Below are 22,936 nucleotides of genomic sequence, written 5' to 3'. Positions count from 1 at the left end.
TTGTTGTTTCCTAGACTTCACAGATAGAATTTTAAACCAGTTCGAGGTCAAATAGGAATTGAATTTCATTTTGAGTTCAATCTTGTTGTTAGCCTATAGCCCTATCCAGCTTCAAACAAAATCAACATGCCCAAAGAACTTGGTAATATGAAAGCTGGCCTTGTCGGGTGAACTCCAGCCCCCAAGCTCCTGATCAGGAAAGATGTTCGGATTCGTAACAGTCCTGAAGAAATTCATCCTCCACTTAGTCCCCTTTGCACATCCCGGATCGACATTAAACAAACCCAGAGGAATCTTGACCTTACTAACCCACGTTCCCGCACGTCTGTTCAATTGTGTCGTTGCCTCAAAGCCATCAGCCTCCGGATCCGCGATGAAGAAGTGATCGAATGGAGCTCCCTCTTCACGGTCTTTGGTAGGGTTGTAGACAAAGGCTTGGTATGTTACGTTGTTGGGATTGATTTCATACTCGAGATATGTTTGCGGATCCTTAGTCCCCTTGTAGATGAATGCCTCGACGACTTCGTACGCCCAAATCTCGTCGTTTGTGCCCTGCGAAGAGTTGAAGTAGAAGCTCTTTTCGTCAAGGGCCGTGAAGGTCAGGGACAGGGCAGTGGAGGTGTAGCAAAGGTCGATCTGCGTACGGGGAAAGGGATCCTGATCGGGTACGGACTTTGAGAATGCGATTCTGCTTGATCTAGGACACGATGGAACGCTGACAGAAGGAACGTGAGCTGCAGCGAGGCTGACGATAGCTAGGAAGACAAAGGAATGCATTTTGAGGCTGTGGACGTAAGATACGAGATGAAAAAGATTGTAGTCAATATTATGCACTCCAAGGTTTCAGTATTACTATTTAACTACTGGCCTACACAGACTCAGACCCCAAAATACGAGGGAGGAACAATGAGCATCTCGTCGATCTTGGCGCGAAGGAAGGTGCTGAGGTCTTACAAGCATATACGATGTCGAAGTGATTGGGTAGCATTGCAGCAACAGAGGAAACATGATCTGCAACGTAGCAGAAATTGGTGGTGCGAGGGGAGGGGAGGGGAGGGGATGTCAAGTGACTTGATAAGCTTGGGGCGGGGAAGAGGGCGAATGGATTGGGATGGGATGGGACGGATGGATGAGATCCCTGTTATCATCTTGCTAGTGGCGTCTCCAAGAATAACATCGGGTGACGGTGAGTCAGACTACTGCGGTACGACGATAATGTGATGGACTGTGGATGAGGAGAGAAGAGATTCTTTTGATTTTATTTCCCCCGGAAGGATTTCGAATGCAGACTCAAGTACCTGGCTTGATGCTTGAGGCTGAGTTGATCCAGGTAACAGCGCTGACGCTTTTCATGAATGGCTGACTTCGAGCTAGTTTGAAGATTTTGAAAGACGATATCCCCATGCGAGGCTCAAATCAACTCTACGATACCGACTATTTCTCATGATGCGATGATTGACTTTCAACGGTTCGAAGCGCCACAAGAGCCTCATCCACGCGGAGCATTGGTCTTAACTCAAGATCACGGAGATTTCCGCACGACGAACTTCAAGCCACCACAGAGATAGCGTTCTCCCAACTAATGATCTAATCGATCTACAATACAAACAATATCAGAATTGTCCTTGATAGTGCTTCTGTCGTCCCCAAACCTTCACATACGACCACAGCCTTCGGAGAATACGGGATCCCGTCTGCTCTCCCATCGTCAAGCCGAGGAGCGGTGAATTAGTACTCGGGTCGGTGACGACCGGGGAATCCTCACTGTTGTATGTTTTTTGCCTCTTTTCCCATCACTTTTTGCCAGTCACAGTCTGATAAATATTCGGATCGTCGCTGTTTGTTGTTGGTTTGATGCTTTGCGAGGTAGCATCCTCACCAGCCTTACAGCTTGGCGACCGCCAATTGGCTCGTCAGGCCCCGCATAGATAGGTTCGCTTATCGCTTATCTTATCTAATGCGATTGTGATGATGTCGGTAGTTTGAACCAACAAACAGTTCTCAACTTCATTTCACCTGCAACATTTATGCAAATGCTCCGTAAGAGGAACCACAAGACCAGAAGTGGCTGCTTGATATGCAAGTAGGTAACACAATTGAATTAAGGTACAGAATCCGTGATCTAATGGTTTCTCTTTAGGGCGCGTAAGATCAAATGCGATGAAGGCAAACCAACGTGTCAGCGATGCATTAGTGCGGGTCGCAAATGTCAAGGCCTGGGATATGGCCAGGCCTCATACTCTCATCTTACGCTGTACCGTCCCCAGAATCACGTCCTGGGAGACAATGTGAGGGCCGACTCACGAGCTATCGAATTCTTCTACAGGGTTGCGGCTCCTTCGTTATCAGGGCCTATCGACCCATACTTCTGGACCAATGTTGTCTTACAATTCTGCGACCATGAACCAGCTGTCAGACACTCCATCATGACGATCAGTTCTCTATTTGAGAACCTGCATTCAAAAGACAATTCTTCTGCTGTTGCGACCCAGCGCAGTGTCTTTGCGTTGAAGCATTATAATGCGGCGATTCGGGAACTCCAAACTCCGCATAAGCCAGATATAATATTGGCGTTACTGACTTGCCTCATGTTTGTGTGCATCGAGGTTTTACAGTCTAATGGAGACGTGGCTATCAGACACTGCCACCATGGAATGAATCTAATCAATACCTCGAATCCGCCGAAATGGGTGCTGCATTATCTATTGCCGATATTTCGGCGGATGAGTATCTTGCCCTTTTACTTTGGCGACTCACAGCCGATGGGCTACTCTGAATCTCCAACGATACCCGAATCCTTCTCATCGCATTTTCAAGCTCAAACGTCCATCGATGCTATATACAACATGACTATACAACATTTCCGACGGACAGCCGATTACCGTCTCGGCGATATGAGAAACGAGCCAGCTACACCAGATGTCCTTCTCGAACAATATGAAATCCATGACTTGTTGGAGCAGTGGAAATCCTCGTTCGATAGATTCGAAGATGAAACGCCCCAAGGCCTGACACATACATCGTTGACGTCGCGGATATGGCTCTTCCATGTATATGAGGTCTGCATGGTGTTATCTCGCGTGCAGTTCGTCACCGATGAGACGGATTATGATGCCTTCATCCCCAACTTCACACGCATGGTTGAGGGTGCTCGAGAGCTAGCTGGAATAAGGGCGAGGTCAAGCCCATCTGAATTTCATTTCGAGATGGGTTTCGCACCATATCTCTTCTTCGCTGCTATCAAATGCCGCGTTTTGGAAACCCGTATTGAGGCACTCCGGTTAATGGGCGTTCTTTGTGCTGCGCAAGAAAGTCTCTGGAATAGTCATACGCTCCAGGTCGTTGCTCAGCGAATAGTTGATCTCGAGCATGGAATATCGGGAAAAGATGTCGATAGATTTGTGACCCAGTATGGCGTGTTACCGCCTGATATAATGAGAGTCAAACACTTTGTCATCGGGCCAGCTAAATCAGGATCGGATGGTTCGGCGGGGAGAGAGTTGACCTTTTACATGACGACGAAGGACGGCGGTCTATATCTGAAACGGGAGAGGTTTCCAGGCAAAGGACCGAATGAAGCTGCTGAAGGTGCACCTGGTGTTTTTGAAGTAGATCTTGAGATGGACAAACTAAGTTTGTCTGAGATAGCAACTTGGAGTAGCACGAGATCAGGCAGTGTTTAAATATCAAAGAAACGCCAGGATTGTTCATTCATCTTTTTTTTGTCAGTCTATCTTTCTTTCATGAATCATTACCACGACTCAAAACCGCGCAACCCCTCAATTCAACCCATGCGCCATTCTGTAACAAAACCATTCGTTTCCTCTCTCAAATACCCAAGACCGATTGGTAGTCTATTGGAAGTCATTGGGCCAGCACTTCTCCTTAGGCCAGAGCTTAGCGTCGTGTGTTGAGGCGTGGACCTCGAGCTGGAGCTTGTTGGTGTTGACAATCTCCTTGCGGCAGTTTTGGCACTGAAAATCGTTAGCTTGTATGTATCTAGTGAGAGGAGAGATTCATACGATGGAGGTGGGCTTGGGAGCCTTGACGGGGAGACCATTGGGCTTGACAGGAGCGCGAGTACCGGCAGCGTCGGCCCTCTTGTGCTCCTTGTTTCTCTTTGAAATGTCAGATGATTTGTCGTTCGTAGTTGAGGTCAGTGAATAACTTACGCGATCCTTCTTTGAGATAGGCATGGTGACAGTAATTGAGAGCCTTAGTAGTGAATCCAGAGGAGGTGAATGTAGAGTGAAAGTTCAGGGTCCTCGAGTGGAGAAAAAATGTCGAGAAGAGAAAGAAAATGGAAAAAAACTCTCCACGAATTTGTGGAGATGGGCAGTCACAAAGAAAACCACTCCACTATTTAAATCCCTTGGCCAGGTGACAATAGTGGTCTAGAGCGATCGATTTGGTAGTATCTGGACCCGCAGGTGTAGTTATGTTATTCAACTACCAGTCTATCTATCTTATCACTTACATTATAAGATTATTATAACTTAGGAATCCTAATATTTTACATTCACCTATATTTAACAAATGCAGTCATTGCCTTAGTCTTGTCCTTAGGATTAACATACCTCTGTCACTGTTCTGTTCTCTCAGCACCTGCCTGCCAGTGTCTGCCGGTGCCGCCAATGGAGCCAATATCAGCCTCAGTCAGCTGCCCCAGTCTCTGTTTCCAGGTCTACCTCACTCGGAGGACTCAATCTCTTCTCTCTCTCGTCTTCTCTATCCTTCATTCAACCAAGATTCATTTCACTGACTTCATGTCCTCACGATGATGGATGTCTCCCCGGGACGCGATCACTTCCCCCTCCTCGGAGTCCCTAATGAAGTGCTCCGCATGATCATGGAGAAAGCCTCTGAGCAACAGCCGACCAACAACTATCCGAAACAAGTAGTGCTCCCTTACTACGGCGACCTTCTTTCTTCGGCCTTGGTCTGCTCCAGACTCAATGCGGCTGCAACTGAGGTCCTTTATTCTTGTATATGCATCTACACAGATGAATATCGCGACGACGACTTCAACCCTCAGCTTTCTCCTTCCACACGAGTCCTACGCCTCCATCGCACTTTGCGAGAGAACGTAGAACTTCGGCGCTTTTGCACTCGCTTCATATTGCACCACAGGCAAAGCCTACGACTTGCCGGCGCTATGGAATCCCTAAGCCTCCCCATATATCAAACCTTGGACTTTGCGGAGCCGCATCAACAACTGTCTACTCCCTGGCCAAAGACCTGTGCTTCGATTATCCTGGATTGTACAAATTGGCTCTTTAACACTAGGACCTTGGTTATATCCGGGGGTGTGCATGGCACACTTGTCCCGGAGCTTGGTGAAATTACTTTCCGTGTACTGTCCTGTGCAAGAATGAGCATGCCACGGTTGGAGTGCATCGACATCTTGAACGACATATCATTCCATCGCTATCTTCTGACTTCATTCGATATTCAACTGGCTCTAGGCGGCGGCTGCTTGAACCTCAAGCATTTGATGATTCGGCAGCGTGTGTGTAGAGCCTCGGACTCACATGGAAGCCATGCTCTCGGGAGGGTAAGTATCCTATTAACTTACAACCATACGTACCGAAGCAGCGACATGATGACTGACTGAAATCAGCTTCACAACTCCAATCCGTGTTCTGGGTTCTCTCTTTCCAGTCTCACTCTCACTAACTTGACCGATCATCACGACTTGGTGAGAAACTTTATGACATGGTTGAAAGGCCTCAAGCACTTCACCCTGCGATGGGACCCTGGATCCATATCTGAAAGGAGAAGAGACTTCCGTTGGAGACTTGAATTGGTTGGAGATATCCTAAAACCTCACCGAGACTCCATCAAATCTATCAAACTCGGAAAGATGGCCGAGCCTGGTCTAGGCGACTTTGACGCCTCAAACTTTCCCAATCTCGAGACCTTGCATATGCACCACAAGGATCTCAAGGGCATTATTATCTCGACCTGCCCACAGCTTCAAGCAGCGAGGTTGTACGACGTGGTTATTACCACGGATAACATCGAGGAAGAAATGTTTTACAATGCTTCATATTACCATGATTAGGGACAAAGCTTTTTCAGGATTATGATTTATTATTCACACTCATACGAGGCTACGGGTAGCAACGAATTGATGGATCCTTAAAGCTTATGACGCCTCAGCGAGACCTATCAAGCCCCCACACTGAAAAATCTCATTTAACTTTAGGGCATCAAAGAATAAATCAGCAAAATCCGCCCAGATCGATCGAGCAACCAGCATCCTATCCAGTATCCAGCAGAAGATTACGAGCAATAAGAGAGACCCGGATTCTTTTGATACATCGATAGCGCTAGGCAGGGCAATTACGGAAACAAACTGCGCACTGATAAGTCGCCCAGTGCGTGATGAAACTCTGGCAGCCACGACATCCGGGACACTGGCATATCATTCGGCGAGCACAGTGATGATTGTGGTGCTTTTTTGTCGCGAAAGTTGAAGCGAAGGGAGGCGAGTGGGTAAGCTCACAAGTCAAAGAGTCGGCAGGAGGCAGTTGGGGAATGGTGATAGAACTCATAATGTATAATAGCGTTGTCTCTTGGCAGTTTGAGGTCTAGATACGATGAACTGGAGCGTATTCCGTCCAAAATCTACGAAATGGGGAAATTTATACCTGAGTCTCTGGACTTGTTCACTGAAGAATATCATGAGACTACAAATGCGCTGTCGAATACTTGTCTGGTCCCTTTCTGAATCCTTCATCCGGTGTTGTTCTTTGACAGTGCTCGAGATGGTGAAAGGCCGAAGATGTTACACAACTCCGTTGTTCAGTCTCGTTCCCAACTTTGAATGCTGACCATCATTCAATGTGCCCTCAATCGTATGTATAGTGAATAATCAAAGCAGGCTTTAAGAATTTACCTACTAAGATGCCTTGGCATCCACGATCACATCCAATCCTTCGCCCTCTGAACACTTTTCTCCTCCTCTAGATCTCGCCTTTCTTTCCAATACTCTGCGATAAGCACAAAGCCAGCATGTTTTTATTTGTCATCTCTCCAAATCAGAATACCTTTGGCGTAGAGGCCGCTGATAATTCCAACCCCCTTTCCACCGTCCTTGACAGCAGTCGAGCTGGACGGATATTCAGTGTCAACATACAAGTGCTTCAGCCCTTCACTCTCACTCCATTCAGACACCCAAGAAACAGCCTGCAGATTACGACAGGACTCCTTTACAGTAGGGTCCGCGCGTTCGTATTCAAAGGGGTCGTTGCAGAAACGACGTGACTGCGTGAACTTTGCCAGGGCGGGCATGTGGCCGTGCCCTGCAATCAAGAGCTTTCCACCAGATCCGGAGAGGTTGTCTGGTATGAAAGGAAGTCTTATCCTGGAGGTCTCTTTGAGCTTTGTGGCGTCTAAAGTGTTAAACATATAAACGGCTGCTCGTGAGGATGACGCCACCGCAACGGTTGAACTGTTGAGGATCTCGATACCGTTGGCGAAAGGAACCCACGCGACAACTTTAACATCGATGTCTAAATCATTGAGATTTACAAGTAATACTGTACCTGTAGGTGGGCTCAAGTATGTCTCCAGGTTGCTGAGCAGGAATGACTGCTTCTTGGTGATGTAGTGGTCGTTGGTCACGTAGAACTCATGTCCGTTGATAGAGGCGATTGAATTTGGCGCATTAATTAGAGGATGCTGAATGGTCTGGATGTAACTAGCAGTCAATGATCCAATGTCGAGATTGAAGAGCTCAATACGTGATCCTGCGACGGCATGGCTCACGACGAAGAGATTCGATGTCTCAAGATCAAATGCCATGCCCAGGGTGTGAAAGTCGGATGCATGGGGGAATCCAGCTAGTTTGATGCGCCTGAGGGATTCAGTTTCAGGGCCGTCGGTGATTGTGTAGTCATATGCCCAAAGCTCGGCATTTTTGGTGACATTTCCTGCAAAGACTCCCTGCACTGGTTAGTAACAGTCGCTGGGTACGGGACTGAAACAAACCATGACGGTGTTGTGCCGTTCTCGTCCTGGATCACAGGCAAGAATTGCAAGATGATACTCCTCGATGAGTAGAACATCCTCGCAACTCCTTATCTGATCCTCAAATTTGATCTCATATTTCCCGATGTTGTTCACCTTGGTGATACGCGAGGGGGCATTTTGATAGAAGGTCTGAATCAGATTGATCCTCTCGTACACGGAAGAAGCAATCAGTCCAATGAGTAAGATCCCCTAGGCTCACTTAGCTATTGCCATCCACCATGAAAACTTATGTCACTCACGAATATCGATCTCGAAGGCATAGCTTTCGGAGTTTGAGTGATGGGGAGAGGGGAAGTCGGAGTTTGAGAAGGATTAAGTTTCGGTGGAACCCTCCTCGTCGCTATGGCCCCAATTAAGCTTCCATGGCTTCCGATGTGACCACGCTCGGTTCTGGGATTTTCCAACTCCGAATGTTTCACATGCGGATCATTTATTCGAGGAGAATTGAGTGGCTATTTTGTTGAATCGACTTGTCTTTTTTGTTGGCCGCTTACTTACATGATTTCTGGTGTAGTCGGACTTGGCGTGTAAGCAGACGTGGAGTGGCTGTGTTTACGTGATGGCTCCGCCTCAGAATAGCTGTTGATATTCTTATGTCTGCTTTTGGTAGTTGGCAACAGAATGTTTTTTTCTTATAGGCGTCTTGTGGATTATGGTAGCCGTTCAAAAGACTATTGCTCCACCGTCAACGACCATATCGGACCCGTTGATATAACTTCCAGCCTTGGAACATAATAGAACAACCATTCCACTCAATTCTTCAGGCATTCCCATTCTTCCACTCGGATTCCTCTCGGCCCATGACCTTCTTGCATCTGCTAGTCCCTGTCCCTCGTTCAGAATAGTATCCATGTATCCAGGGCTGATGCTGTTCACAGTAATTCCATATCGCGCCCACTCTGCCGCGAGACTACTTTTTAGCATTAACAGAGCTCCCTTGGATGTGTTATATGCAACTTGCGGCTGCGGATAGTTGACGCTATGGGCTGATATGCTGGCGATAAAAATGATGCGGCCGCCGGTGTTGGCTTTGACCATTTCTCTTGCTGCAGCTTGTGCACAGATAAAGCTCCCCGTTGTATTGACATCAAGAAGCTTCCTGAAGATTTTGGGTGAGAGATCAAGGGCATGAGTGCAGTTGACTATACCCGCGAAGCAAACGAGGTAATCAAGGGCGCCAAGCTTCTCGACTGTTGAAGCCATGATATGTCCTACAGCTTCTTCATCGGATACATCCACAGACGCTGCCTCAATTGTCCTTTCCGGAAATTCTTTCCTAAGATCACCAAGTTTGCTCATAGCAGACTCCGAAGTCACGTCAAGGTCAAGCAGCATCAGTCCAGTCAGGCCGTGCTGCAACAGTGCTCGAACAACAGTCAATGCAATGACCCCCAGCCCTCCGGTAACAACTGCAACACCAGGGACGTGAAATCTTGTCGAAGAATCATCTGAAGTTGAAGCTGTACGTGCTTGAGCTGCAGAAGGTAGAGATCCGATGCCGTTCGCAAGAGTCATGGAAGGAAGCAGCCGCTTGGTAAGGTCTTTACGGGCTACTGGGTCACTCATTGTAGAGGATGGTTCAGAAACCTATCAGACCTAAGGATGGCTTTCCAAAGAAATGTAGTAAGATAAGGTACGTTACACTGTTGTGTCTGGCCTGGGCTGAGAACACCTCCTCACTTTGGGTGCATTGCACGTGATGCATTGCATCTCATTGGCAAACCTTAGAGTAATTTAGGACATATTTCGTCATAATTTAGACCAATTTATGGTATATTAGAAGGCTTTAGATGAGAAGTACTAAGGTACTTATTACTATTGATTTCTTGGACTTATCATAATGTGCATAAAGCAAGTCATTAAGGCGTACGAAGAAAAACAACGCTTTATTGTAAAAGACCACTTCAACCACCAGAAACGCCAAAGACAACGCTCCCCACGCCAAAACCCAACAAGATGCAGGCTCATTTATTGGGACCACTTCAACCATCAAACCACCCGCTGTTTCGACTGACTCATTCATTGAGATCAGAATCTTTCTTTTCCCCCCAGCACAAGCACCACGCTGTAAACTCAACACCAACGACACCCCTACGCTGTAAATAATTTTGCTGGATCTGCTAAGAGAGAGAGAGAGAGAGAGAGAGAGAGAGAGAGAGAGAATCTGCAACCATATTCTTATTCTGGTGTATATTCCAGAATTCACTTGGAGTCTGGCTCGCCTCCTGGGATCATTGATTTCTCCCATTTGCCAAGTCTTGTCATTTTTGGCGAGACACTGTACTCATAAGGATCAGAGTATTGCCCAGTCCATTGTGAAGCTTCAGGACTTACACTATACTCTATCATAGAAGAGTATTCGCCAGTCCATTGTGAAGTAGGACTTGCAACATACTCTGTCAGAGAAGAGTACTGACCAGTCCAGCCAGGAGTTTGTTTTGAGTCTCTGGCTGGTGATGAGATGCTGTCAGTGCTTTTGGTGCTTGGCCAAGACTCCAAAGTGGATTCTGATTCAGAAGTATGGTTTCTGTATGTATCCCATGGGTCAAATGGGTCCTCAAACTGGTCTAGATACTCTTGCTTCATACACAGCGTGCACTTTCTTGTGTCTTCATGCCATTCTCCCTCGAGCAAGCTCCAAGATGATTCTTCCTCCTCAGCCGGACACTCTGTATAGAAGCCGCAGTATGAGTGGAGGCTTGTTCGCTCAGTAGAAGTCTCTCCTGCCGAAACACTTGAGACTTGCTGAGAGGAGTAGTCAGTTCTTGTGTTGCGCTTTGATTGTTTAGAGAACAAGGACTCTGACTTTGGCTTTGACATTTGACGAGCGCTGGTGCGGAGCAATTTGGGGAGACACGTGGTATTGAAAAAACCAAAGCTCTGACTAGACCAGGAGAATATGCCTCTACCAACACTTAAGTGCGGATACTGTCTTTAATGACTACAGGATTACTTGTATTGATGTAGAAAGAAGAGAATGACAGATGTACAGAATGCTGATGTTGACTTGACAGGAGAGTTGTAAGAGAATCTCTCATCAGCACATTAAAGAATGCCGGGTTGTCAAGTAACAAATAACTAAAATGGTGTTAGCAACATGTGCAAGACCCGCAAGCTCTTAAAAAGTAGCTTACGGTAATCAGCAAGTACAACGCGACGTTTTGATAGTGGTTACAAGTGTCTGCGAGGGAGTGATGCAGCAATAGAGAACTGACAGCAGAACAACTTGATGTGCTTGTAAGAAGAAAGCAGTCACCACGATGAATTTTTTTGAACGGGAAATCAAGGGGGTATTTATGTTCAGTGGCCGTCAAGTTAAGCTAAGATTCAAAGATAGGTATGTACATCTATCGGGGTAGTTACATAATTCTCAATGAGACCTTGAAGGTTCGATGTCCATTTATCGGAAAGCCGTGATTGGGTAAATGGATGGTTTAGAGCTGTTGGGAGAGTATATTGCTTCAGCATGCTTAGGTAAGAGAAAGTTTGGGCTGGTTGTGAGCAGATTTGGTTGGTGGGCAGAAGATGTTGTCTGAACTGTGACTCAAGAGTCACGGGCGAGAGGCTAGGCAGTCGTCGTATGAACCAATGGGGTCGTACACAATTTATGCTTAAAAGGAAAATGAGGCTCTCGTGTGTCATATGATCATGTAACATTTCGTGGCTCCCGCTTTGTCAGTCCCCAACTGGGATACTTTCTCCTATAAAGCTAAGGCCTCTCCTGAGGGTTACTAAACTCATTTCAATTCTGAATTTTCTCTGTTTAGCAAGCAAAGTGCGACGGTAGGAAAGACTGCGACATTGCCAATCACGAAGACCGCAATCGACTCATAGCGGGTAACAAGGCCTTTCTTTATGTATGTATGTATGTCGTATGGCTTTACAACCTAATATTGGTTCTATTATAACTGTGCTCATTTGCTGGCTCTCCTACTTATTCTTGCCTGGTCCTGAACCCACTGCATTACCCGGTCATTAGAATCTTTATTCGCAAGCAACTGTGGACTTCCTGTCACACTACTTAGGGCTGTAATAAGTATACAACCCCACTGCATATCTATCATGTCCCTGAAACGGTATGTATCTTCCCTTTTCATTCCTGTATATATCAGCTTTCCTGACCGGAGGGTGGCTCCCTTGTTCGTGGGGGTTCTAAGTCTTGTTTTGTAGTCAGCTACAGGCGCTGGATCGCCATGGTCATGAAATCGATGGAGCGCATCGATCAAATCTTGTAGGTTGTATCCTGTTCCTGTATTATAGACATCGGTTTCTTGGCCAAAATATCGCTTCATCTGAGGCATCCATCGAAACTCCGAAGTGATATTCATCTCATGCTGTCCAATTGGATCCATATTGAGATATCTGAGTGCGGAATAGCCCCTGCACCACCAGACATACAGCTGCGGATCCATGGAGATCATATTCCACGCTTTATCTGAGGCCCCCGGACTCTCTGGGTCGCACAGGTAGCTTGTACGGGGCACAAAGCCGAAACCGGCTATAAGGCCAAGCCGGCCACCAATCTTTCTCGTGTTTTTAATATTTTCTTGAGTGTTGTTCCAAGAGAAAGGTGCGACATGATAAGCACTAGGCTTCGTAGACCCTGTCAAGACACAAGCATTGCCGTCTCGATTCAAGCATCTTTTCTGCTCAGCCATATCCATATCGTCGTGTTTCTTGACAATCATAAATGGGCTGCTTGTGTCCGTATCGCTCGGTGGTTCATATAGAGAACCTGAGCAGTCGTCAAGGACGGTAGGGGAGCCAAGAATGATGTTGGTCAATGCGACCAATATGCCCATCGACACCATGCATCGAGTATCGGTAAATCCATGAAGGGACGCATCTTTTCTGATCTATGGCTCTAATTACTTCCTATACCTAGCCATGGCTCCGGTCTCACATCTTCATCTGCAAATGGCTGGGTACGCTGCGTCATGTTTAATCTATACCAAAACTCCATCTACTGCCTGACCTTTCAGCACTACATCACCAGATTCGACATACGGTCTGCTTCAATAACTTCTTCCAGTCTTCAGGGTATTGTTACTCTCATACGTCCAGTCACTCTTCATCGTAACGTCGTCAGACATTGGAACCCGCCAGTCTCAACACCAAGCACACGTCACACCTTCCCACACCATCACCGATTACCCAATATCTTCAGCTTTCTCCTGATGCTCTTCAACTTCCCATCTCTCAAGAACTTCTGATTTGTTGGCTCAACCACCTCGACTGGACTACTATCTAGCTCGACCGACACAACAGGCGTTGACCCTGGTAGCTCAGCTAACTGTAACTCTGACCATGTCCCCCCTGATCGTAACTCGTATCCTGAAGGCGGTACACCGCTCGACACTGGAGTTAAGGGCAACTCTGCTGGTCGCAAGGGCATGTCGCCGACGAGTTCGACTGGTGAAGATGACGATATGGCACTGAGCGTTGCGAAGGATGGCCTTTCGGAGCTGCTGCCTGATGAGACGGAGAATCTCTCCTGCCCCCGTCCTCTAGTGAATCTTCGTGTCAAGTCTGGTGAGAGCATTTTGTCGATTTCGGCCTCACTATATCCCCTCGCCTTGAGACTCTTTGGAACAGCGGGTTTTCCCCAGTCATCTTCGTGCTTTGTATCCGCATAGCTATTCACCAATGTTTCCACAATCCGTCTTCTTTCTTTGCTCAACCTTCCCTTTCCTTTTAGTTCAGATCGGTCGCAGGTAATCATCAAAGGGGTCTCATTCGACCCGGACACCAGATTGACGTCTGCGCCTTCAGCTACCAACAAGCCGACCATGCGCTCGTTGCCTTTTTCACAAGCTTTATGCAGGGCTGTTTCGCCATAACCATCTGTCGAATCTATGTTGACCAAATGAAATCCTTGTTCATTCGGGCAGGAGTGGTGAACAGGCTTTTTGATCTCTTCCAGGAGCAGCCTCAGTGTCTCATCGTTATCGCATCGATGTAATGGAGTGCCGCCTTTAGAGTCCAGAACGTGAACAGACCCGGAGATCCGCAGTAATGCCTGAAGTGCGAGATTATTGGAGTGTTGTACTGCCACGAGCAAGGGCGTGTCACCGTTCGCATCGGGTCTCGCATGATAGACCATAGGTATCAGCTGATGGATGATCTCTATCCGGACGGTCGTATCGGCGGCGGCATCGTGAAGCGGAGTGCTCTCGACTAAGTTCTCCTCCGGTATGTACAATCTCCCCTCGATATCGGAAGCTTCATATCCATGGTGGCGACACCATAATATTGTGTCAGCGAGCGCATTCGGCTCTGAGGCCGGATCGTAGCCCAGTTTGTCGAATATAACTTTCTTGAAGGCATCCAAGTTATTCCACTGCATCATACACTCGTACTGCTCGCACACCAGCATCGATATTCGTGGTATCCTGTCCTCGTACTCCTCACGGTTCGATAGATACGTGTCCAGTGACATTCTCAAGAACTCAACAGCTCCCTCTCGATCCCGCAGCTCAGCGCATAAGATACCGACCTTCTCCTGCTCGGTGCAAAGGTTGACGTTAGTTCCGTGGCCAGTGTGCTTATGTAGATTAGACTTGAGGTTCTGTAGTCTCTCCCACGCAAGTGCTTCAAACGAGTCCACAAACGGACTACATGCTTTGATGATACGGCAATAGGTAATCTCCATGTCTACCAGCTCGGTGACACTGATAGCATTCGGGTCAATCGCCTGCATCTCTCCACCGTATTTTATCGCTTCGTCATGTGCCTTCTTGGCCATGATTGGGAGTTTGGCATCGTACATTCGTTTCGCTCGTGAGATCGCGGCCTCAAACCGATATTGCAGCTCTATTGGGCTTACACCCGATGGTCTTCTTGGTGTTTCGCCTTGCTCTGATGTGTGATCGTGAGGGGATGGGTCGGGGAACTCTCGCTGAGCTGCGATGTCGGCGACTTCGTAGAGAGCTTCTCTCCATTTATGTAAATCGGTTGCTTCATCGGGGGCGAGCTGCTCAGGGTTGTCGTCACTGATGCCTTCGAGAAATTGGTGTACTCTGTTTCTGGCCGGGGAGCAATCGGCAGGTGGATCTAGTCTAGGAACCGTGTGTTAGGAATAGCAGGTAAGGCAATGAAATGAATGGAAGGAAGCACTTACAATGATAGTGCTGAAGCAGATACCTGGAAAATCTGGACGTTGCGAGAAAGTCGCGTGAGTAACTCCCTATCATCCTGCAACCTCAACTTCAGCTGCACCCAGTGTCTTCCTCCTTTCTTCACTGGTATCGTCCTCTCCAATCGTTCAAGATCGCTTAGAAAGTCCCTGATGAATCTATCAATAGCTCTACAGAGGTTCTGTTCTGGTGCTGTCAGATAATTCTGTCGCTGGCGTACTCTCTCCTCCATTTGGCTCAAAGCCTCCTTCAACACACTCCCACAAACTCTCCAATGCTCGACATTTCGAGGCGCATCTCTTATAGAGCTTATAACTGTGTCGATGCGGTGCCATGCTGTCAGACTGGAAGCAATGAAGCCTTGAATGGCTGAGGCTAACTCTGCCATCTTGGAGAATCCGATATCATGGCGATGTTTTCTTGGAAGACGTACAGCCGCGAAGATAAGACTTGCGATGACGAATACGGAACATACTGCAGCACCCCCGCCCGCATTGGCAATCAGCCTACGGATACGATGATCCGTATCATTTTGTACTGTTGAGACTGTACTGAGGTACGTAACGCACAACCAACACTCGCTGAACCTGTCAGATGATGACCCTCTCCAATTGTATTTTCAAGCATCCTTGCATCAAAATCGCCCGAGACAGTCGCCACTTAAACGAGTGACAAACATGTCTGATAGGGCTGATATAGGCTTCCCCACGGGACATTCACCAAAGGTGGAGGTTTGATCCGCTGATCGACACTCGTGTATCTGCTGTTGGACCTGGACATTGCGTAGATGGCCTCGTACTGTATGCGGGTGTTGCAGGGTCTTCCTTGCTTGTCATACACGAAATTTGGGGGCCAAAGTTTGGAATTCAGCTTGGCAAGGGATGTAAGAACCTTGAAAGCAGGGTTGAAGGAGGAGGTCAATTGGGGTCCAATCTTCTGTTCCGCCTTTCCTGACCATCTTGTTTCTGTGATCACTTCATGATTTACAATTGATGTCTTGCATTGGATGAACAACACGTCTGTTCACCACCATGACGGAACGCGATAATCGAGAACCGCAGAAACCGAGTCTCAAGAAGATATTGGAAGCATGGATTGAGAAGCAAATCCATACCCGAGATGAATTCGGGAACTCTCTTGGTATCTACTGCTCTCTAGTCCTGAAATCACCATGCTGACTTCTCCAGCCGGTGTATCTGAGCCTGTTCTTCGAAAAGGCATCGACACTCTCTGCCGAGACCTCCCTTCTCTCGAACGCGACGAAGTCGAGCGGGCGGCAGAGGTAGCTAAGAATGGAAACTACTACTACCGTCTCTCCAAAGGCTTAATCACCAATCTCTCGCCCGTCGTTGAGCTCACTCAAGACGAGAAAGAAAGCCTTGTAGCAGAGCGCGAGCGCCTCTTCAGCCAGCGCGGAATGCTCATCATCATATGTACAGTCTCGCTTGCAGCGTTCCTCCAAGGCCACGTTCAATCATCCATCAACGCTATGAGTCTCTTTGTTGAGACCGTTGGTATCGATATACAAAGGCAGGACGACACACAGAGTAATGGAGCCGATTCCACGGCTCAATGGCAACTTGGAGGGATGAACGCGATTCCCTTCCTCACGGCTGCTTTTCCCGGTGCACCACTGTCACTACCGGTTAATTACTGCCTTGGAAGACGTGGTGCCCTCGGGCTTTCGGCTCTACTTATCATTGCGAGCTCAATCGGGTCGGCTTTTGCGGTGACATGGCAGCAGATATTGGGGGCCAGGATTGTTGGAGGAGTAGGTGAGTATCAGGCTATTCACAGTGGCAAAGCATTGGGATACTGATATGAAGGACTAGCCATGGGGATCAAGGCTGTCAGTGCTCCTATTCTGGCATCTGAGACAGCAGTTGGATATTGGCGTGGATCAACTATCCTCGCCTGGCAACTCTGGCAAGTCTATCGCGAGCACACCACTCCCATTGCTAACATTCTTCAGGGTCGCTTGTGGTATCATGATCGGTTTCGTGATCAACTTTGTCATTGCTGCCGCGACTAACACTCTAGATGGTCAACCTAACGCTGGTCTCAACGAGCGCGGAGGTCGATATCACACTTTACAGTGGATTGCTGCTGCACCTGTTGTGCCATCTGTCCTATTGTTTATTGCAGTCTGCTTCTGTTACGAGAGTCCCAGATTCTATATGCGGCCGGGTACGCCTAGTTATAACCTTGATCGTGCTTTCAGAAACCTCCTTCAAGTTCGACCGACCAGGGTGAGATCAGTCGGCTGCGTGTTTCCAAAGCATAGCTAACAAGTTTTATAGCTCCAAGCCACTCGTGATTTGTTTCTGATCTGGTGGTCTACTCGCGATGGGGATATCCACCAGGACCATCGTGAGAAGAGTCGCCACGAAATTGCACACCATGCCGAATACCAGAACGGTGTCAACACTAACAATGAGGACAGGACAAGCCGAACGCTTACTTTTGGTTTGACATACGCATCCCTTATTGTACTTGTCACAAGACTCTCTGTTGATCAGTTCAAGCCGTTGTTCACCAGACGAAGACTTCGAAATGCGCTCTGGAGCAGTTGTATTGTTGCACTATCGCAGCAACTTTGCGGGAGTAAGATATGCGTTACGATGATTGATTCAATCTAGGTAGCTAATGCTATCATATAGTCAATGTGTTTGCATTCTACTCGAGTAAGAAATTCGGGTGACTCACATGGGACTTGCTGACATTCTCCAGACGGCATGTTCAGCGACTACGGTGTCAAGACTAGCATGGGTTACAGCTTTGGCTTCGGTATGCGTCCTGACTCGGTATGAAGGGCAACAACTTACAAAACTTAGGTGGCGTCAACTTTTTCTTTGGCATACTTGCAATGAGGTACTGTTCAACACTCGAGAAATCTCTTCAGTGCTAAGAGGGATAGGTCCATTGATATCATCGGCCGACGCAGCTGGTTATTATCAACGCTCCCAATGATGAGCATGTTTCTCATGGCAGCTACGATTTCTTATGCAGTGGCACCTCAGGTTGATTCCGGAGACCAGCCGAAGCCCAAAGCAGATACAGGCGGATCAATCGCTGGAATTATCTTCATCTATCTTTTCGCCGCGGCGTACAGTCCTGGTCTTGGACCAATTCCATTCACTCTGGCATCAGAAAGGTAGGACTCCAGCACCCAATTGCGATTCACGCTGACTCTTCGCCTACAGTTTCCCACTGAAGAACAGAGAGGCGGTAAGTCCATCTGCTGCCCACTAGATTCGCCCATAGAGATATGCTGACTCTTCCAGGGCGCATCTGTCGCAATTTCCATCAACCTCTTCTTCGCTGGCCTCTTGACTATTCTCCTGCCTCGAATCAACGCCGTGTTCGAAATGGCTGGCACACTCGGTTTCTTCGCAGGTCTCAACATCGTGGCATTCGTGCTCATCTTTTTCTTTGCTGAAGAGACGAAACAGCTCACACTCGAAGAATTAGATACAGTGTTCAACAATCCAAAGAGTCGATTCGCGCATTATCAGCTGACCAAGCGGCTTCCGTTCCTGTCCAAGAGGTATCTGCTCTGGAAAAAGGATGCCGAGAGACCACTAGCTTATGATGAGTGGGCAGTGGAGGATGGACAGCGAGGGTGATTGGATGTTGTTAGGCGAGGTGAAAGGATTTGGCTTGGCATCACTGTGTTTATGCAACCTTTCTATTCTTGAATGATTATTCTAACCACGATCAATATAACTCACCAGATACTACTGACATTCAGTGCTCTATGTTGTATATATCGAGGCTCATTATGATACATATTGATCCGATATTGTCCTCTCTCTCTCTCTCTGTAATATTCGCACGTCGTATTCAATTAAAGTTTAGTTCCCCATGGACCCCGCGCTAAAATGCCCAGAAATATCCGAAACATTTGGCACCTGCCGTGCAGCTCCACTTTCCGTGCCGACCTTGACCTGAGGTGCCAACGTCATGCTCTTCTCCGCTGCCTGCGCCTCGAACCATCCAACAAATCTTCCGTCTCCCATCTTCAACATCAACACTTGAAGAACTTGCCAAAATGGCTGGTCCTCAAGAATACTCCTACGGCAATCAGCCTCAGCAACAGTACCCTCCTCAGCAACCGTATCCTAATCAACAGCAGTATCCTCCTGAATACAATGCGCCGCCTCAATATGGGTACTACCCACAGTATCAAGCTCAACCAGCTCCTTACCGCCGGACTCCGCGCCAGAACTTCGCTGTCGTGACTGCGCGGCAGCTGAATATCGCTACTCCTGTTATCATTATTATCTTGAGTATCTGGTGGTCTCTTCGATCGCAGATCTGTCCGAGCGATGTCCCCATCGGTCATGAATGTTCGTGGATGCTCTGGACGGCTTTGCCTGTTGTACGTGTCGCTCCCATCCTACGTGAAGCATGATCGCTGATTTATCACAGGCCATAGCGTCTTTGCTCTGGGCGGTCGTGATGAATATCTCTGCTCGTCGCGCAAACCACTCCATGTCTCGCGTCCCGGCAGTTGTCAATACTATCGTGCAGCTCATCCTTGCGCTCGGTGCAACGGCATGCTTCGCTATTCTCATCTATCACATGGAGAACTACCCTGTCTGGAATCGAAGTCTCGAGGGCTCCATGATTGCTCTTCTAGTAATACTAGCGTACGTCGATTCGTGTAACAATAGGACAAAGATTTGGCTAATAAGTGCAGAATTATTAACTGGGTTTTATTTGGGTGGTCGGTTTACGAGATGATGTTCTATCGTAAGGAGAGGCAGAGCGCAAACAGCCATATACCCATTTGAGCGGCTATCATATTATCTCCTAATTCCTTACCGCTGGAAGTTGCAGTACACAATTAATATTACTTGCTCATGCAGTTTTGCATTTTAGTCTGGCTGTGACAAAGCCGACCCTCGCTTACGGTTGTTTCTTCATGATCGTGAACGACGCTCTTCACGTCATAGTAATTCTGCAGCGCAAGGAACAGCAGTATAGTCAACAGTTCTATAGCTTGCGCAAAGTCTTCCTAGTACCTTCTCAGTATCTACTTTTGTGACAAAAACATCAAGGTACAAGATGTGCTATGGCTGTTGCAGACTCGATACACCCTTTCCGATCATCTTCTGCGCGTCTCATAATTATACACAGATGCTGCCTCAAATCGGCACCACATCTTCCTCATTACCCTTCTGTAGTAATACAGCACCTTGTTTGGTCGCGTCTTTGTGTCCCCAATTGTCTACAGATTTCCAGCAAACCCGCCATTCGCTGCAAATCGCAATTGGTAATCTCGAAGGTCTGCCCAGTGGCGCAATTCCCTGCCAATTACGTTAGTTGCAGTCTAGGTAGGAGATAAGGTAGGTGACGTACTCCTCCTCATCCTGCGATGTCATCTGCGACGGATCCTGTGCATGCGCATCGATGCCACCTCCAGTGCCAGCGCCCGTCTTTTCAAGCTTGACCAAAATATTGATCAACTGCGACAACGCCTCCTCTGATTTCACCGCAAAAGGTCCCTTACGCTCAGGGGCGTCGTTCAAGAGTGTCGATGCAACCTGTCGGATCTTGTTGATGAGTGATCCACCGTTCGGCTCCATGTTTCGTTGCGAAATCGATCCCAAAACTGTGAGAAGATTTTGCACAATCAACTCCCGCTCTTCTGACATGAACTCGTAAATCTCCTTCTCGTCAGCATCCTGTGCGGCCTTTTCCTCCTCTGAGTGGCCCTCGATAGGGTTGTTTTCCTGTCGTTGTTCCCCCATGTGGACATCTCGTAGGTCAAAGTACATTTCGACGAAATACGAACGTGTAGCGAGTTGCGAGACAAAGATGTTGGCTTTTTGAATCTCATACTGAAGATGCCTGCGCCGAGCGGGTTGGTTCTTAATCACGTTTCGAAGATCGTGGGCAGGCTGGCTGTTGGGCCATGCAGGAGGCACGTATTGCATGCCAGAATCATCAAGACTGGTCATGGTATTTGCTTCGACACCATGGTCTCCAAGCTGTAACTCTGGTGGCAGGTTGTCGGTGATGCTTTTGGCTGCAATAAGACCATCTCGAAGCAAAATGCGCTGGTCCGCCCAGGGAAGCGTGCTCATGCCATAAGCCAGCTCAAGACTGACAATACCATTCATCGTAGTGTAAATGTCAATAGCAAAACGGAAGCCCGTCAACAGAGTAACGCTGCCATCCTGTTGGTGAATGACTTCATTGGCGAGAACACAGATGTCATCAACGTTTTCTGGGTATGCAGGATATGGGAGACTGGGTGTTGATGGTGCAATCACCATGTCTGCAGAAGATGCACCAAGCTGAGAAAAGGATCTAAGAGATGTCAGCGGTGTCCGATACGAGAGGAGGCGATACTTACCGTACGCCGAGAAGAAGGCAGTAAAAGATACGCTTCCCGATCTGATCTTTGACATGGTTGAACGGAAGAGGATCCGGAGAACAGTTGTCATTGCCAAATGTCGGCAAATCACCAGGGTGCTTGGGCCGGCTGAATCCCAGCTCGCGGAGGAGGGTCAGGGTCTCGGCCATGAATTGGCCAGAAGCGTTCCACTGATGCGTGTATCCCGATGCCAGTCCCAGAAAGTAGCTGGTCGCAGCATCGTCCAGAGTCTTTGGCTGTTTGAGTTGCCACTTGTTCCCACGTGTAATCAAGGCAATCTCACGGCATCTTTCAACCATGACGATAGCTCGAGGAAACAGATGGGTGCTGTGTTGTGCCTTGAGATGTTCTCTCGCACTTCGTGGGAAGGATGCAACAAGGGCACAGATCATGCTCGCCAGCAAACCAAGAAATTCGGGCTTTGTGCGGTCTTCACGGTTGGCGAATGACTGACGGAACGTAGGCTCGTGTGGGAATGGCGCAAGCGGGTGGATATAGGTGAAGAAGTCATCGACCAGCAGTTCCAACACTGGCATAGGCGCAATGTACTCGGCATCAACATTATCGGACGAGATGTTCATCAATGTCTTTGCCGCAGTCTGCGGTGACGGAGACAAAGATCCAATTACTGCAGCTGCCACCGCTGCAGTCGCCGCCGATGGTACATCAACCCGCGAGCGCTTGGCAGCTTTTGCGGCCTCGGCATGCTTGTTGGGTGGTCCCCGACGCTTTGTCTCGCGGTTGTATGTGCAGTCTACACCCAGCTCTCGACACGGTCGGCACGGTATGTTACTGTCGTCGCACTTGACCTTGCGCATACTGCACATGTCACAGGCCCGCCGCAGTCGAGTAAGCTTCGGGTTGATGGTCGGGTCGCGCATAACAGCTCCATTTCCAGGTATAAGCTGAGTAGGCAACTCGGTCGCATGAGGCATGCCGTCTGGAGGATCCATGGGCGCATGTGGTTGTTGGTGGCCCACGACTTCGGCGGCAGCAACGGCGGCATGTTGGAGAGCTTGGGGATTGTTTATGTGCTGAGTGATAGCGTGGGCCGCATCGCTTGCGGCCTGAAGCATCTCGAGCCCATTGCTCGCGTACGCGTGAGCCGTCGCATGGGAGTTTGGTGACGGTGGAGGTGGTGAGCCAGACATGGCGGCGAGCTACCAGGCTGAGCCGGCCTGCAGCGGAGCACGGAGCTCGTTAGGCGGAGCTGGGGTGTTCCGTAAGCGGGACCCTTGAGAATGGCGCCGGACTCGACTGGTTTGAATGGTTGCGGCCGTCGTGATGGCTGATTATCGGAGGATTCCCGGGTGTTGGAGGGTGTTGAAGCGAGGTGAGGCCGATGAGCCGAAAGGAAGAAGTTGGCGGGCGATGAGGT

General features: G+C 48.3%; 12 protein-coding genes and 1 non-coding gene across 14 annotated transcripts; 5 read left to right on the top strand and 8 right to left on the bottom strand.

The window, feature by feature from the left end:
- Positions 1–111: 111 nt before the first annotated feature.
- Positions 112–777, bottom strand: FVEG_12107 (hypothetical protein; the record flags this gene model as incomplete). Its single annotated transcript, XM_018901442.1, has 1 exon — positions 112–777. The coding sequence occupies one exon, from the start codon at positions 775–777 to the stop codon at positions 112–114; it is 666 nt and encodes a 221-aa protein (XP_018759931.1).
- An 883-nt stretch (positions 778–1,660) lies between these two features.
- Positions 1,661–1,776, top strand: FVEG_17166. The gene has a single exon (XR_001989318.1). It is a non-coding gene; the product is annotated as a 5S ribosomal RNA (ribosomal RNA).
- Positions 1,777–1,792: 16 nt separating this feature from the next.
- Positions 1,793–3,714, top strand: FVEG_17167 (hypothetical protein). The gene is made up of 2 exons (XM_018906438.1): positions 1,793–2,083; positions 2,141–3,714. The coding sequence occupies exons 1-2, from the start codon at positions 2,028–2,030 to the stop codon at positions 3,681–3,683; spliced, it is 1,599 nt and encodes a 532-aa protein (XP_018759932.1). The 5' UTR covers positions 1,793–2,027; the 3' UTR covers positions 3,684–3,714.
- Positions 3,674–4,315, bottom strand: FVEG_12108 (hypothetical protein). Its single transcript, XM_018901443.1, has 3 exons — positions 4,173–4,315; positions 4,023–4,118; positions 3,674–3,974 (listed from the first exon to the last, which is right to left on the bottom strand). Exons 1-3 carry the CDS (start codon positions 4,194–4,196, stop codon positions 3,855–3,857), a joined length of 240 nt encoding a protein of 79 aa, XP_018759933.1. The 5' UTR covers positions 4,197–4,315; the 3' UTR covers positions 3,674–3,854.
- A 462-nt stretch (positions 4,316–4,777) lies between these two features.
- Positions 4,778–6,064, top strand: FVEG_12109 (hypothetical protein; the record flags this gene model as incomplete). The annotated part of the gene is made up of 2 exons (XM_018901444.1): positions 4,778–5,554; positions 5,621–6,064. 2 exons carry the CDS (start codon positions 4,778–4,780, stop codon positions 6,062–6,064), a joined length of 1,221 nt encoding a protein of 406 aa, XP_018759934.1.
- Positions 6,065–6,541: 477 nt separating this feature from the next.
- Positions 6,542–8,342, bottom strand: FVEG_12110 (hypothetical protein). The gene is made up of 3 exons (XM_018901445.1): positions 8,277–8,342; positions 7,996–8,226; positions 6,542–7,950 (listed from the first exon to the last, which is right to left on the bottom strand). The coding sequence occupies exons 1-3, from the start codon at positions 8,295–8,297 to the stop codon at positions 7,024–7,026; spliced, it is 1,179 nt and encodes a 392-aa protein (XP_018759935.1). The 5' UTR covers positions 8,298–8,342; the 3' UTR covers positions 6,542–7,023.
- A 249-nt stretch (positions 8,343–8,591) lies between these two features.
- On the bottom strand, positions 8,592–9,603 carry FVEG_17168 (gluconate 5-dehydrogenase; the record flags this gene model as incomplete). The annotated part of the gene is made up of 1 exon (XM_018906439.1): positions 8,592–9,603. One exon carries the CDS (start codon positions 9,601–9,603, stop codon positions 8,701–8,703), a length of 903 nt encoding a protein of 300 aa, XP_018759936.1. The 3' UTR covers positions 8,592–8,700.
- Positions 9,604–10,239: 636 nt separating this feature from the next.
- On the bottom strand, positions 10,240–10,857 carry FVEG_12111 (hypothetical protein; the record flags this gene model as incomplete). The annotated part of the gene is made up of 1 exon (XM_018901446.1): positions 10,240–10,857. One exon carries the CDS (start codon positions 10,855–10,857, stop codon positions 10,240–10,242), a length of 618 nt encoding a protein of 205 aa, XP_018759937.1.
- A 1,094-nt stretch (positions 10,858–11,951) lies between these two features.
- FVEG_17169 (hypothetical protein) lies at positions 11,952–12,976 on the bottom strand (the record flags this gene model as incomplete). The annotated part of the gene is made up of 2 exons (XM_018906440.1): positions 11,952–12,893; positions 12,941–12,976. 2 exons carry the CDS (start codon positions 12,974–12,976, stop codon positions 11,952–11,954), a joined length of 978 nt encoding a protein of 325 aa, XP_018759938.1.
- Positions 12,977–13,180: 204 nt separating this feature from the next.
- FVEG_12112 (hypothetical protein) lies at positions 13,181–15,561 on the bottom strand (the record flags this gene model as incomplete). The annotated part of the gene is made up of 2 exons (XM_018901447.1): positions 13,181–15,095; positions 15,158–15,561. 2 exons carry the CDS (start codon positions 15,559–15,561, stop codon positions 13,181–13,183), a joined length of 2,319 nt encoding a protein of 772 aa, XP_018759939.1.
- Positions 15,562–16,204: 643 nt separating this feature from the next.
- FVEG_12113 (hypothetical protein) lies at positions 16,205–18,800 on the top strand (the record flags this gene model as incomplete). Its single annotated transcript, XM_018901448.1, has 11 exons — positions 16,205–16,313; positions 16,361–16,944; positions 17,006–17,103; positions 17,146–17,422; positions 17,474–17,777; positions 17,834–17,857; positions 17,904–17,960; positions 18,008–18,044; positions 18,091–18,327; positions 18,377–18,401; positions 18,458–18,800. 11 exons carry the CDS (start codon positions 16,205–16,207, stop codon positions 18,797–18,799), a joined length of 2,094 nt encoding a protein of 697 aa, XP_018759940.1. The 3' UTR covers position 18,800.
- A 354-nt stretch (positions 18,801–19,154) lies between these two features.
- Positions 19,155–20,387, top strand: FVEG_12114 (hypothetical protein). The gene is made up of 3 exons (XM_018901449.1): positions 19,155–19,554; positions 19,605–19,825; positions 19,876–20,387. The coding sequence occupies exons 1-3, from the start codon at positions 19,225–19,227 to the stop codon at positions 19,967–19,969; spliced, it is 645 nt and encodes a 214-aa protein (XP_018759941.1). The 5' UTR covers positions 19,155–19,224; the 3' UTR covers positions 19,970–20,387.
- Positions 19,986–22,871, bottom strand: FVEG_12115 (hypothetical protein). 2 transcript variants are annotated; one of them, XM_018901450.1, is made up of 3 exons: positions 21,538–22,871; positions 20,538–21,491; positions 19,986–20,485 (listed from the first exon to the last, which is right to left on the bottom strand). In XM_018901450.1, exons 1-3 carry the CDS (start codon positions 22,707–22,709, stop codon positions 20,407–20,409), a joined length of 2,205 nt encoding a protein of 734 aa, XP_018759942.1. In that variant the 5' UTR covers positions 22,710–22,871; the 3' UTR covers positions 19,986–20,406. The 2 variants fall into 2 exon arrangements, with proteins under 2 accessions (XP_018759942.1, XP_018759943.1); XM_018901451.1 differs by having other exon boundaries at positions 19,986–21,491; positions 21,538–22,870.
- Positions 22,872–22,936: the final 65 nt, after the last annotated feature.

The sequence above is a fragment of the Fusarium verticillioides genome, chromosome 4, assembly GCF_000149555.1.
Source record: "Fusarium verticillioides 7600 chromosome 4, whole genome shotgun sequence".
Classification (NCBI taxonomy): Eukaryota; Fungi; Ascomycota; class Sordariomycetes; order Hypocreales; family Nectriaceae; genus Fusarium; species Fusarium verticillioides.
This window is presented reverse-complemented; position numbering and strand designations above follow the sequence as displayed.